The following is a 13,252-nucleotide window of genomic DNA, read 5'->3' as shown; positions in this document are numbered from 1 at the left end:
CAAATTAGTAATTTAGAGAAGTTCTTTAGTGTTAATATTTCTATTTGACACAAATAAAGTTTCAATTCTGTATAATATACTGTTGTTTGCTGCATAGATTTGTCATCTAAAAACTAAATTGTATGTGTATATAAAGTTTTAATCAAGTATTTGTGGATGTAATTATACATGTGTATGAAATTTAAACAAAATTTATTTCTTGGTCTTACTTGTAGTAAATCAATATACCTACCAAAATTATAATCACTAGACAATATTATTAACACCTGTGGTGTTAATGTGATAACTTTCTGAAATACATATGTAAATGTGAAAGTTATCTGATGCATGATTTTAAAAAAAAATGTAAGTTTTTAATATTAAAATACTGACATTGTATTTGAATGACATTAGTGTTTAATGCAGTGGTTTCCAACCAGGGGTGCTCGCATCCCTTGGAGGTGGGAGATAACATTTCAATTTTTTTTGTTTATATCAAGGGTACTGTCCTATATATTCAAAAATTGTGCCATGCTTTGAAAAACTTGTAAGGAATAAAGAAGAACAAAAGAGTCATTAAATTTAAATTGGCTTATGAACATTTCAAATTCAAAGAAATTTCATGTATGGATGAAAATTTATTTTTTTGTAGGCCATGTAGGGTTTATTCAACTTTTAGTTTGTTGTAATATTTTTTCTTTTCCAAATGTTTCGTTTTTGTCTCTATATCATTAAAACTAATTATAAAATTTGTTTTGGCCACCTTCATTTTTATTCTTAAATGAATAATTACTGTGAGGGGTGCAAGAACATATTAAAATTTTGGTTGGGAACAGTAGGTTTTAATGTTGTTATCAAATGGTGCAAATAAAGTGTAAACACTTGTTTTTACTGTGCAGTTGTCCTTAATTTTTTGAATTAGAAATGAAACCACACATTTCTACTTATTAAAATTCCTAATCTCCATCCTTATAAAAAGTTATGAAATAGAACTAAACAAAACTACAGATCCTATCTTATAAGAACTGTTAACCTTGCTCTTCCTGTTGACTGTAGGGAACTTGTATTGTAAAGATCAGTCACACTGTTTGTTGGTAAAAGAGTAACCTAAGACTTGGCAGTGGATGGTGTTGACTAGGTGTCTTCCCTTTAGTCTCTCCTTGTTTAATTAGAGATGACAAGTGCAGATGTAGCAGTTGATTTTGCAAACAGTTGCACTAGAAAGTAATATTGTAATTATTTTTAGATTATTGAGAAGATTGAAAGGGTTTCCTCCTGAATGGTAGATGTATCGTGAACTTATGAACTTGCAGTAAGGGGTCAGCCACAAAACCCATGCTTTTCACTCCAGGGTTCTGTGTTTTCAGGATATGTGCAATTAAACAGTGAATTTTATCAAATGACATATTCATGTGATTAACAGTGAACAATTATCAGTTTTTCGGTTCAATCGGTAAATAGGTTTTGTCTGTCATGACAGTTGTTATCAGAGTTTTTTACAGCTATAAAACTTGAGACCAGTGATTCAAACTGGTGTATAAATAAATTGAGACACCTAAAGTAAATTCCATTTGATGCTCTTTATCTTAGTTATGTAATGGTAGATTTTATTAGTCTAAACTTGGAAACATTGCTCGTGCCATGTACACAAAAATGAATTAAACGCTTTTATGAAGAGTCAATGTCAATAAATTTAGTTTTTAGTTCACTTTTATTTTTTGGCCAGTCAGTTTTAACTTCTAAATTTTGAAAAGTAACAAAACAAAGGTTGTAAGATGTAACTTTTCTATATCATGTTAGGATTTCCTAACACGAACAGTAAGGTACTAAAATTTACATTTAAGATAGAAACACGAGCTAAACGTAATCACAAATGAGAATCTGAAATTTGGGTAGCTTACTTTTTTCATTCACTTATATATCCTTAAATTATATAATCCAGCATGGTCAGATGGACAGAGCACTTGAATCACAGGGTTGCAGATTTAAATTCCTGTCACACCAAACATGCTTGCCTTTCAACTGTGGGGGGCATTATAGTATAACAGTCTATCCATTAGTAAAAGAGTAGCTCAAGAGTTAATAGTGGGCAGTGATGACTAGCTGCCTTCCCTCTAGTCTAAATTAGGGACATCTTGCACAGATAGCCCTCAAATATTTAGTAGAAATAATGTTAAGAAATCTGTTAATTAAAAGTTAGTGTGTACTTTTAGGGCTAATATTTAAATATCTGCATCTTAAAATACCCTTTGGGTTATAATGATTCATACTTGTTATCATTATATTTAGTTTTGACCTTGCACTGACCAGCTGTTGATTTATTTTCTCGTGTATATATAAAATCCCAAGATGGAACGTTCACCTGATCTTTTCCGTCATATTAAGCTTTACAATTTAAATTTAGAGACTTGTATTTTTTAATGTAGTTTGACATAAGACTGTAAGTACTAGAAGTACACAGATGATGTGAACAGTTAATGAATCTGATTTTGTATAGCAAACTGACTAGAAGTATGTAATATTCATAAGTTAATACACAGAAAACAAGAAGCTATAATTACTAGAATGTACCGATTGATCAGTTGGCTACCTTTGCTTATTAACACTTGGTAATATCTGGTAAGTTTCAACTGGATTAAGTTTGAGTTCTAAAAGTTAATAGTGCTGAATAATATTCATAAATATAAAAATTTATAGTGATAAATAATATTAACACCCTATGTGTATGGGGTCAGTCCAATAGGGAAGCACATGCTCATGTGGAGCTGTAAGTACTATTTTTACTATAATTCTAAATTTATGACACATTCATTTATGAAATTTGTCAAGCTTTCAGTAGCCATAACTGTATTGTACACAAGTAATCAATATTTCTATTAAAATATTTCCCATAAAAATCTATCTGTGAATTTCCAAAGCCTTAAATGAATCAGTTTCCATGCTTAAAAGTAAAAAAATACTTCTTTTCAAAGCTATTTTTCTGGCAAAACTATATTTTGTCTACTATTTTTTCAACCCTAATACTAACAGTAATGAAATTACCAATGTGCAGTGAAATGAGAAACTGATAAATATGAAATAGAATGAACAAATATGTTTTTCCCTCTCTGAATGCTAGGTTTTCTATTTTCTTCAAAGTTTCAGCTTGGCATTTTCCCATACTCTTTTTTTAATTTTTTGAGTTTAAAGACATTAGGAGAACAGTATAATTATGGTGTTATAAAAACATGCAAGTTCGAGAAGTCTTAATAGAAATGAATAAAATCCCTGTAACCCTGGTTATTCCTGATACAATCACACAGAAATGGAAACCAATGCACAGTTAAATCAAATAATTTCAGCTATGGTCCACTCTGTATTTTATGTAGAACGTAAGCAACTTTCCCTAATGTTTAGGTCAGTCCTATATAGTTAGCATTGTAACAGGCAAAAACATGACGTTATGTGTTGTGATGCAATACATATTGATAATAAACAGTTTGGAAAGAAGTCAATTAATTCTGCTCTAAGACTGTAACCCAGTATTGGAGGTGTGTGTGCTTCTTTATTTGGACAATATACTGTACATGTTATTGAAGATGTTGTAAAAACATGTAGGTTCAAAATGTCTTGATAGAAATTAAATATAAGCCCCGTAATTTGAGCACTTTTTGAAGGTGGACCTATCTTCAGTTACATATTGGAAATGGTGGTGTAATCAAATGAGTGATATACAAATAAAGGTAGTTTAGTAGGAAGGTCATCTGGTTTTTCAAGAAATGTCTATTTCTCTATGTTCTGGTGTAAATTTCTCATTTCCAGTATAATATAACCAATGGTGAGAATGTATGCGAAAATGTGTTAGGAATAATTTACTTTAGAAATGGCTGAATATGTGTGTATTTAAAACTCTGCTTAAGCATTTAAGTAAAGGTAACACCTGGAGACAGTTTAAAAAAGATTTCATGCCTTATATATTTATAAGGTATTGAGAAAGTACAATTTTTCATGTTAAAAGCATTGTTCTCAGTTATTTCTACAGCCAGTGTGTATTATATCAGTTTCATGACCTGAAGAATTTGTGTGATAGGGTTTCTCCTGTAGTTTGTTATTAATATTATTTTCCAGTAAAGTGCACTTTAACATATTTTTATTAGTTGTCATTATGCTTGGAGATATTTCATTTCCTGTATCAGTAAAATAATAGTTATGTTGACAATTTACTTTGACGTATTTTAGGGGGAATGTGATTCTTCAGATGAAAAAGCTCCTCGGAAATGGTTAATGAACAACTGGGCTTTGGTTTGGGCAATATATAAAGAACAACCTTTTGATGACATCAAGTGAGTGTTAATAATTAATTATCTGAACAGAATTTATTTATTTAATATAAAAGCACTTGGTAAAAGTTTTGAGCATTACATAAAGATTGAAATTACCAAAAAAAAACATCTTATATTTGTACATGTTTTATTCATACTGGTTGTGTTTTGAAAGAGATCATTCCAAATACAATAATTACACGTAGGTGGGAGAGAATTCTCTTGTGTTGCTAATGTATTATTTTCATTGAGCTATAAAATTCTATAAAGATGTGGTAATAATCAAAATAAATGTAGATCTAAAGTTAATCAGATATTTCTATTATGTAATATAGTTTTAATTTCTGAATTTCGAAACTAAACTATTTTAATTTGTAACGTCTTAGTGTTCACAGTTTTGTATGACGTGATGGCACTTGTTTGTTCCAAGTTGCTAATCTTGGATCGTCTTTTCACTTGACTGAGATTGAATACAACTTTCAGACATGCAGATTTTCCTAATACATAACATAATGTTACAGTTACCAAGCTATCCCATAAAGCTCTGTTTTCTTACATGCAGTCTTTCAAAAATGTCAGTAATTCTCTCTCTCTCTGTCTTTGGTATTTGCTATTACATTATTGATAACCAATATTTAATCTTATGTTTTATGCCATCTCGTTCACAGGATGGCTTTTAAGTTGATCGGAACGTAGATTCAAATCTGCTATCACTAAGTTTAGTTTAACCAGCTAAGGAAATTGTTTTAATGCACAATGTTTGGTTAGAAAACCAGTTAAATTGTAATAATTATAGGACATTGTATGCTTTGTGTTTATTATTGTTTGTGCTCTAAAGTATATATTTGAAATTAATAAATAATTTGGGAAAAAAATAAACAGCCCAGTGAAAATTTGGGTTAGCATTTCTCAACACTTTAAGTCTTTGACAACAAAAGAAATTACAGCATTCACAATTAAGTACTAGATTTTTGTTATTTTTTGTGTACATATTTTGTTTGTTATAAAAGTAAAAAAAATACTTATTAGGTAACACGAGAAAATAAAAATGAAGAAATAGATTAATTTATTTGTATATATGTATGAAGATTGTGTGTATTACATAATTTTATGCTGTAATTTGAACTAAGTGTATACAAGGTGATTTCTAGCTTGTTACATAGGCTTAGTATATTGGAAGTTGTCATATTTAACTGATGCAAGCCTGACAGTAGTCAGGATAAATAATGATAAGCTTCTATTGTAATCTGCAGGGATTTTAGAAATGAAAAATGTTGTTTGATATTTTTTTTTTGGTGTGGTTACAAGGTTAAACAAATGGCCTGAGCTCATATAGTGTAAGGGTAGAGAAAATAATGCATAACATATAAAGTTTTACCAAAAATGACTTGATATTCAATTAGAAGATTCTAGAAGCTCTGCAAATGAAGTTAGGAAAGTGTAATATTAAAGATATATAAATTTTATTAATTTTAGCATGAAAATCACCTTGCTCTCATACTAGTCAGAGTTTAAAATTGAGATAAATCTTTATATATATAAAAAAAATTCTTAAGGATGGATTTTTTTTTGAGTTTCTCATTAGTTATTGTACCCACTATATTTTGTTTGATAATATTTCAAACACTTCAGTGTTTGTTCCTTTCAATTTTTTCAGGGAATATTTTGGAGTTAAGATCGGCCTGTGATTTGCTTGGCTTGGATTTTACCCCTGTATGCTGATTTAAGCTTCATTAGTAGGAGTGTTGTATTTACTGTATTGGGTGATACTCACAGGTATGAATAAGGGGGAAAAAAAAGATAAAAGAGTAATCAAACAGTTTATTATTTTTAAAACTCATGTTTGATCATTTTCTAAATTATACCTCAGATAAATCAGTTACTTAGAGCTACGTGATTGATGGAATGTGGTAAGTGATTAATCACTAGACTAATTAATCAATGATTAGCTAATTAATTATTTTCACACAAGCCATTTGTCGCTGGAATAATTGCAAAGAATAATAATTGGAACCATTAATTTTTATTGGTTGATATGTTTTGAACCATTAATTTATCTTAAAATATTTTAAATAATTTTTGTGATAAATTGATTTAAACATAATTTAAGTTAATCAGTTATTTTATGTGGCATTATCATTGAAATTGATAATTGTATATTATGGTTGATTTGGGTGTCCAGCTGTACTGTGTTATTTCTATAGACTTAAAACTAAAATGCATTTGTTTTTATAGTAAGGGAATTTGTGAAGACTACAAGGACACCATTTTATGTCGTCGGTGTGACGTAGAAGGATGTAGATATGGAAGATTAGGCCAGACGTGCACTTTTGCAAGAATAACTCATCTTTTCGACAATGGTGCTGCTGTATTTCTTGATTTTATGTCACTCTGGGGTAAGTATTATATAGCTTTACATGTTAAAGCTGAAGAGGTATAAATAATATTCTCTTTTTCAGACTCTGAAAATTTTTTGTTATTTAGTTTTAAGACGTTTTTAAGTAATGCTTTTCTTGTGCCTATTTTCTTTTTGCATGTTGACTATCCAACATGCATAGTAATTTTGATCTCAAGATTAAAAATACTTGTATGCATCAGAAAATGTTCCAATTTCACATAGAAAATTTTTATAACCTCCAGATAATTATCGCCTTGTAATAGGGGAGACATCATTTGTTTTAAAAACAATTGTGGTTCTGGTTTTTATTCATCTTTCTATTCATAAGCAGCCAATTTTTGGTGAGTGTATTATCAGCAGTTCATTGGTCATTTGTTTGTAGTATGATTTGTAGTATGTAGTTGCTCATCAATTCCATTAAAATCCAAACTGATGTGCTAATGATGTGATTTATTTTAATAAGAGGGATGAAAACTGTACACATATTTTAGCCAGTTTATTTTTCAAACTGCATTCATCTTTACATTCTTGATGTTGAATGGTTTCCAGAAACCTCTGACCCAGATGTTTCTTTTGCTGTCCACTGCCCCTCATCATTTATATGCTTTAAAAGAGGCTATGACGTATTCATTTATTTGTTGGATCAAAGAAGTGGTGTTTGGAGTAAGAAACTCCACAGAAATGTTTGTTGATGTGTAAATTAGGTTGTTAGGGTGATTTGGTGAGTTGTCATCAACCACTAGTGCTTTATGGGAAACATTTTCCATAGAAAAACATCTCTTTACTGTAGGGCAGACAAAGTTGTAAACCAGTTGTCAAAAATTGTTTTTGTTGTTTAAACCTGTTCTGTCTGGCATCCTCTTCCAATATAGATCAGTCTCTCAAATGTTGAAAACTTGACGGGTCATATATCCTCTTTGTTCAATAATAGTTTTTAAACTGGTTGGCACATTGATGTTGCTTCCTTTTTAGTACTTGCTGCCTTTAGGCTGTGTAAATCATGCTCTTTTTTTTTTTAATCTGTCAAGTCAGTCTTTGCTATCCATTATCATAGGGCAATACCGAGTTAGTAACTTAAGAGAGAATTTTTTCTTTCTTGATAGTTGCTGTAGCTGATGATGAGAACATAAGTCTGGCTTTCGTCAAACTTCTTGATGGTTTCCAGTTTTGTTGTTACTGAGATGGGTTGTGTCTCAGTGTTTTGGCTTACTGCTGGCACTGGAATCACTTGCAGTATGCTTTACTAATCATTTTGTATTTAAGGGCAGAGTACAGTCTAAATAAAACTATATAAGTACATTGGTTGACACCTTTCATGATTCGAACAAGACACTCTTAGCACACAGGCTGGTCAAACTGAAGTGTCATGATGTTTCAGTAAGTTACGTTCAGAATATAATTAAACCACTTATGTACCTTGATGTACGAACAAACTTGACAAGAAACCATAGATGATAATGCAGCTTTTAATATTATATAAATTTTAAGTTCTTAATAATATAAGAAAATATTTAAAAACAACTTTAAATTACCCTGGTGTGAGAATTTGAATATTTGTTCTTCAGTTATTTCCTCTTTTGAACTTCCCCCTTAAACTATTTAAATGTTATGTAAAATGTCATTAATCTTCTAAATTTTCTATGCTTCAATCATATGGAACTTCAGAGCAACCAATGAAAATGCAAGAACCTCTTGCCACACCCACCTTGCTCAAATTTACAAAATGTTAATACATTTTTCTGAGGCTAAGTCTTTTTAAATTTATAACCAACAGGAAGTCTAGAATACAAATGAGTGATTAAAGTATGATTCATCCCATATGATATTACAGATAATTGATAAATTTAGCTAATTAGATGTTTGAGCTTTTTGGATTTTATTTGCTCTAAATCTTTGTGATTTTTAGTCAGGTGGTATTCTGTACATTTAGTGTTTTAATATTTTTTAATGTTTGGTTAGTTTTGTATTTTGGCCAAAGGTACTTAAGGGCTACCTGCATTAGCCATCCCTAATTTAGCAATGACATACCAAAGAGAAGACAGCTAGTTAGTTACCACTCTCTTTGTCAACAAAGAGTGTAATGGATTTTAATGTTACAACATCCCAATGGGTAAAAGTATGAACATGTTTGGGGACAGGGATTTGAACCCATAACCAACAGACAGTGAGACAAACCATTACCATAATTTCTTTTCACTATGGGCTTGGTTGAATCAGCCAAGTTTGTGACCCCAAATTTATCTTTATAGTTTCATCACAATAATTTCTAATACGTTTTGTGTATCTTCATAAAAATTATGTCAACTGTGAATAATGATTGAATCATTTGTTGAGAAAAACATCATTTATAATGAAGTCTTTTTCACTGCAAGAGTCTGTGAATGTGTGGAATCAGAAAATTGACTACTGTGGGTGCATCACTCATCTGAAATTTAAATTTAAACATCATAAATAAACGTGAAACATTTTGATCAGTAAAACTAGAATGTATTTTGTATTATTCTACCCAAACTCTGTGTGAAGTTTGTCAATATGACCAATCTTGTAACCATTAAAATAAATCAAAAATATCTTTTTTGTTTTTCTATAATGATTTCAGATTGTAATATGAAACTACATTTGTTTATTCTAAATAGCCTTTTTTGTAACAGTGTTATTGCTCTATAAACTAAGGTTAACTAATATGCCTTCCAAACAGGTTGCAAAACATTTGGAAAACATGTAGCTCACATTATCTCAATGAACTACATAATGCACACGAGCTACTCACAGATTTCTTGATTGAGGAAAAAGTGACTGCAATCACAAAGTAATAACCGCCACAGTTGTCGTGTTTGTGTATCTCCTCCTTTCTCTTCTTGAGGATTTATCCTGGTGATATGATCATGCCAACACCACATTAAGCATCCATTTGTTTCCCTACCCCCCTTAATAACTGGATCTCCACTTTTCCAGGCATTCCTATGAGATACATGCAGTTTCTTCATGATTTTCTCATTTCTTGTCTCTTCTTGTGAATTATTTGTACATGATCTACTCTGAAAATTCTGCACTTGTTTCTTACATCAAGTATTGGGGGTTACTCATTTAAGGACTTTGTTTCCACATGTTGTTTGTGATTTATTCCCATTGATATTTGCCATGTGCTTATGGCATATTCACTCTCTTGGCTGGACCAGATTCTTTCTTTCAGGTGTTTTTTCAGGTTTGCTGTGTCTCTCTTGGAGGCTTTTACCACTTATCTCAACACCAGACTTTTTTCTTGAGCTCTGACAGTTGAAGCTCTTAGCCAGAACTGGTCTCATCATTTTCTTATATACCTGTGTCACCTCTATTGCTCCAACTTCACACATTGAATGGGATTTGCCTGGTTTATAACCATCTATACTTTCCAACTGTGTACCACTTTCTATATCACATTCTTCTTGTCCTTCGTTTTTTTTTCTTCTTTCTGTCAACAGAAGTGGCAAACTTTTCACCACTGTTTTGTCTTCAACTTCCTTCCTGTTCTATGGTGACTCACCGCTAGATCCTTTTAAGTGGTTGTTTAGCTATGGACTATCAATCTTCACTCCAGCTGGTTATTGGACAGCTTGGTTTTCTACATTTTGCCTTCCCAACTTTATTCCGACCCTTTTCATGCCTCGTTGGGACGTGACAATGATTTTATATTCTCTGACACATGCTCTGTTTGAATTATTGGCTTCTAGACATATTTCCATCTCCTTACCTATGGTCTCCATTGTTCTGATTTTAATATCATTAGTGTTTTTCACAGTCTTACATTGTACTTATACTTACTTTACCCAGACCAGGCTTCTTTTCTAAGACTTCTGTTACTTGGGATGGTGATTGTACTTTTTATCCTATTTCCCTCCCTCCTGTTTCTTTCCTATATACTCATTTAGACTCATCTTCTGCATCTTGTCTTGGTGTTATTGGGCACGTACATATTTTAAGGGCTCCTGCTATTTTTTTATTCTACCGTTGGACAGATCTGTTGTTTGCTACTATTACAGTGTGGATAAGCCTTCAATTTGGATATTATTCCCTGTATGTGGATGATTCTCACATGTCTTTCATACATTATCTTTAACAACCTGTTTTATTTCTTGCTGAGTTTTAACTCTAAGCTATTTTTTTCTCAATCTTCACACTGCTTTTTCTTTTCTTCTTGCTTTTTCAGACTTTTAAAAATAGTCTCATGTTACTAGTAAAAGACTTTTCTGGCAGGTATCTAATGAGGATCTTGATACATCCCCAGGTCTCCCAAGTGTAAATTATTTTTCCTTTGTTCAGATTTCTAGCTACTAGGGTGGTGAACATTAGAGAGTTTCTCATTCATTGTGATACTGCTTGTATTGTTTAGATCTGTCTCCAAACAGCCCTGTTGCAGCAAGAGTGTCAAGTCGATTTTAGGTGAACCACACACCGTATGGTCTGATTATGCCATAACAACACTACACATCTGGGCTCACTGATAACTTGTGTGCTTTGTTGGTTATGATGATATTTCATTCATCTCTGTGATACATAGAGAATAGTTGGAGAATAGTGATCAAGATTAGATAGTCTCCCATAGATTCGTGCCGTATAGAGCCCTTGCTGTTAAGTGCCTTACTTAATTTTCTTTCTGTAATGTTCTCATATAGGTTTAATGTTTGCATCAACCTCTCCACCATTTTATGTAGGTTTCCATATGTTTTGTTCATACAGAAGAGATATCGTCTCAGCAGTTAACATTTTTGTGACCTGAGAATGTGTTTCGGATGGACACTCACCTGTGATAGATTCCTATCCATCCTCCTCACTTCTGGTGTTCTTTCTTCATGCCTCTTGTAAGAATGACATTATTTCAAGTGCAAGTGTTTAAGGGGAGATGTTGTGCAAGAAGGTTGTGTTGCTCTCCTATTGGTGGAGAGGTAGAATTGTAGGATTTCATCATGTTCAGTTCATGTTAAATGTGATTTTTTAAATGGTGTTAAGCAGAAAATTTGATAATATCAAGGCTTCTTATTGTCTAAAGTTGTTTACCTTTGAAAATTGGGAATTCTAAAGGATGTTTGTTAATACAAGAGTATGAAAACTAATGGTGTGCTTTAACAAAAACATTGTGTATACTGGTGTATCATAGAAACTAACTTGTTTTCATTTGAGTTTGCAAGAAGTATGGGATTTCATCTTTTTATATCAGTCAAATTGTGCACTGAACCTATGCTGCTCAGGTATACCAGTTATTGATTAATTCTGATGTAATTATAATCTGTGACTAGTGTTAACGGGCGATTATTATCTTGTTAATTACATATGATAGGTTATATTAAACGTTTTTTTTTTATGTAAATACAAATATAATACTTTCATCATCTGTTAAGTTGTAGTGTTTTGAAAGATTTTCAGTTCTGCCATAATGTTTTATGTTCCACTTTCTTTTATAGCAAGTTGTTATTGATGACTATTATAAACTGGGAGAAAACTGAAAACATACTGATTCAGAAAAAGCTGTTTGTTGTTCACAAGAATCGTTAAACATCGCCAGTTTGATATCACGGAGTATAATATTACATGTAACAACTGGCATTAGTGAACTACCTGTCTGAAAGAAACTAAAACCATAAACAAGTTTTCTTCATGGTTGCATTTGTTTTAAGAGTATTGCAGTTTACAGAAATCTGTGTGAAACATGGGCAGTAGTGAACTACCTGTGTAAAGAAACTGAGACCAAAAACAATTTCATATAAGATTATATTTATAATATTAATGAAGAAACGGTTATTAACTGATTGATTCTTATGACTTAGCTCTTGCAGATACTTAGGTTGGATAGCTTAGAATCAGTATCCTTACTTGATTAGGATGGATGCTGCCCAGACTTTAGAATGTTAAAACTATTAATATAAGATTTTATAACTTGTAACTTGTTGCCATAGAAACATGAGTGTGCTATAAGAGTGACAGTTACATGTCACTTTGGTTAGACATGAGTAGTGAGTGATATTGAAGTAGCTTCATTTCCTCTAGTATATTAATTAAGAATTGGGGATGGCTATACATAACTTTGAAGTTTTTATACAGAATTATAGAACAATACAATCTTTATTATGAGGTTCACTGTGGCTCATCTTTTACATTTAAATTCTCTGGGAGAAGTTTTTGTAAGTTGTTTTGAACATGCATCCTGTTACTTTGTTAGAATTTAAATTTCTGCTTTAACATGACTCCTTAGTTTGAGAATGTATCAAATCTAACTAATCCTTTCAACTTGCAACACTAATATATATTATTATAAATTTTTTAAATCAACATGAAAAATATGTAACATTATATTCTTCTTAAATTCTGTGTTAAGTTTTAATTTATTTTCAGTTAGGGTGATAATACATGCATGTAGTTGCATAGTATTTTTTTAACCATCTTAACAAGATGTTGTAAGTGTGGTGAAGATGGACACGTCATGAGACTGTCCTAATGTAGGAGAGGACAGGAGAAGTAAATCTGGTTGCTTCAAGTATGGTGAAGATGGACACGTCTCACGAGACTGTAAAAATCCTGACAGAGAAGTTGGACGTGATGG

The 13,252-nt window shown here is 31.6% G+C and overlaps 1 protein-coding gene across 46 annotated transcripts in view; it reads left to right on the top strand.

Moving 5' to 3' along the window:
* LOC143249008 (anoctamin-9-like) overlaps positions 1 to 13,252 on the top strand; it is a 218,988-nt gene that overhangs the window by 148,665 nt on the left and 57,071 nt on the right. For 35 of the 46 annotated variants that reach the window (XM_076498188.1, XM_076498158.1, XM_076498189.1 and 32 more), the window contains 2 exons: positions 4,198 to 4,301; positions 6,516 to 6,676. In XM_076498188.1, the coding sequence (XP_076354303.1) occupies positions 4,198 to 4,301; positions 6,516 to 6,676 (265 nt within the window). The other 11 variants (XM_076498194.1, XM_076498195.1, XM_076498196.1 and 8 more) reach the window with 5 other exon arrangements.

This window comes from Tachypleus tridentatus, chromosome 4 (genome assembly GCF_004210375.1).
Source record: "Tachypleus tridentatus isolate NWPU-2018 chromosome 4, ASM421037v1, whole genome shotgun sequence".
NCBI classification, from domain to species: Eukaryota; Metazoa; Arthropoda; class Merostomata; order Xiphosura; family Limulidae; genus Tachypleus; species Tachypleus tridentatus.
This window is presented reverse-complemented; position numbering and strand designations above follow the sequence as displayed.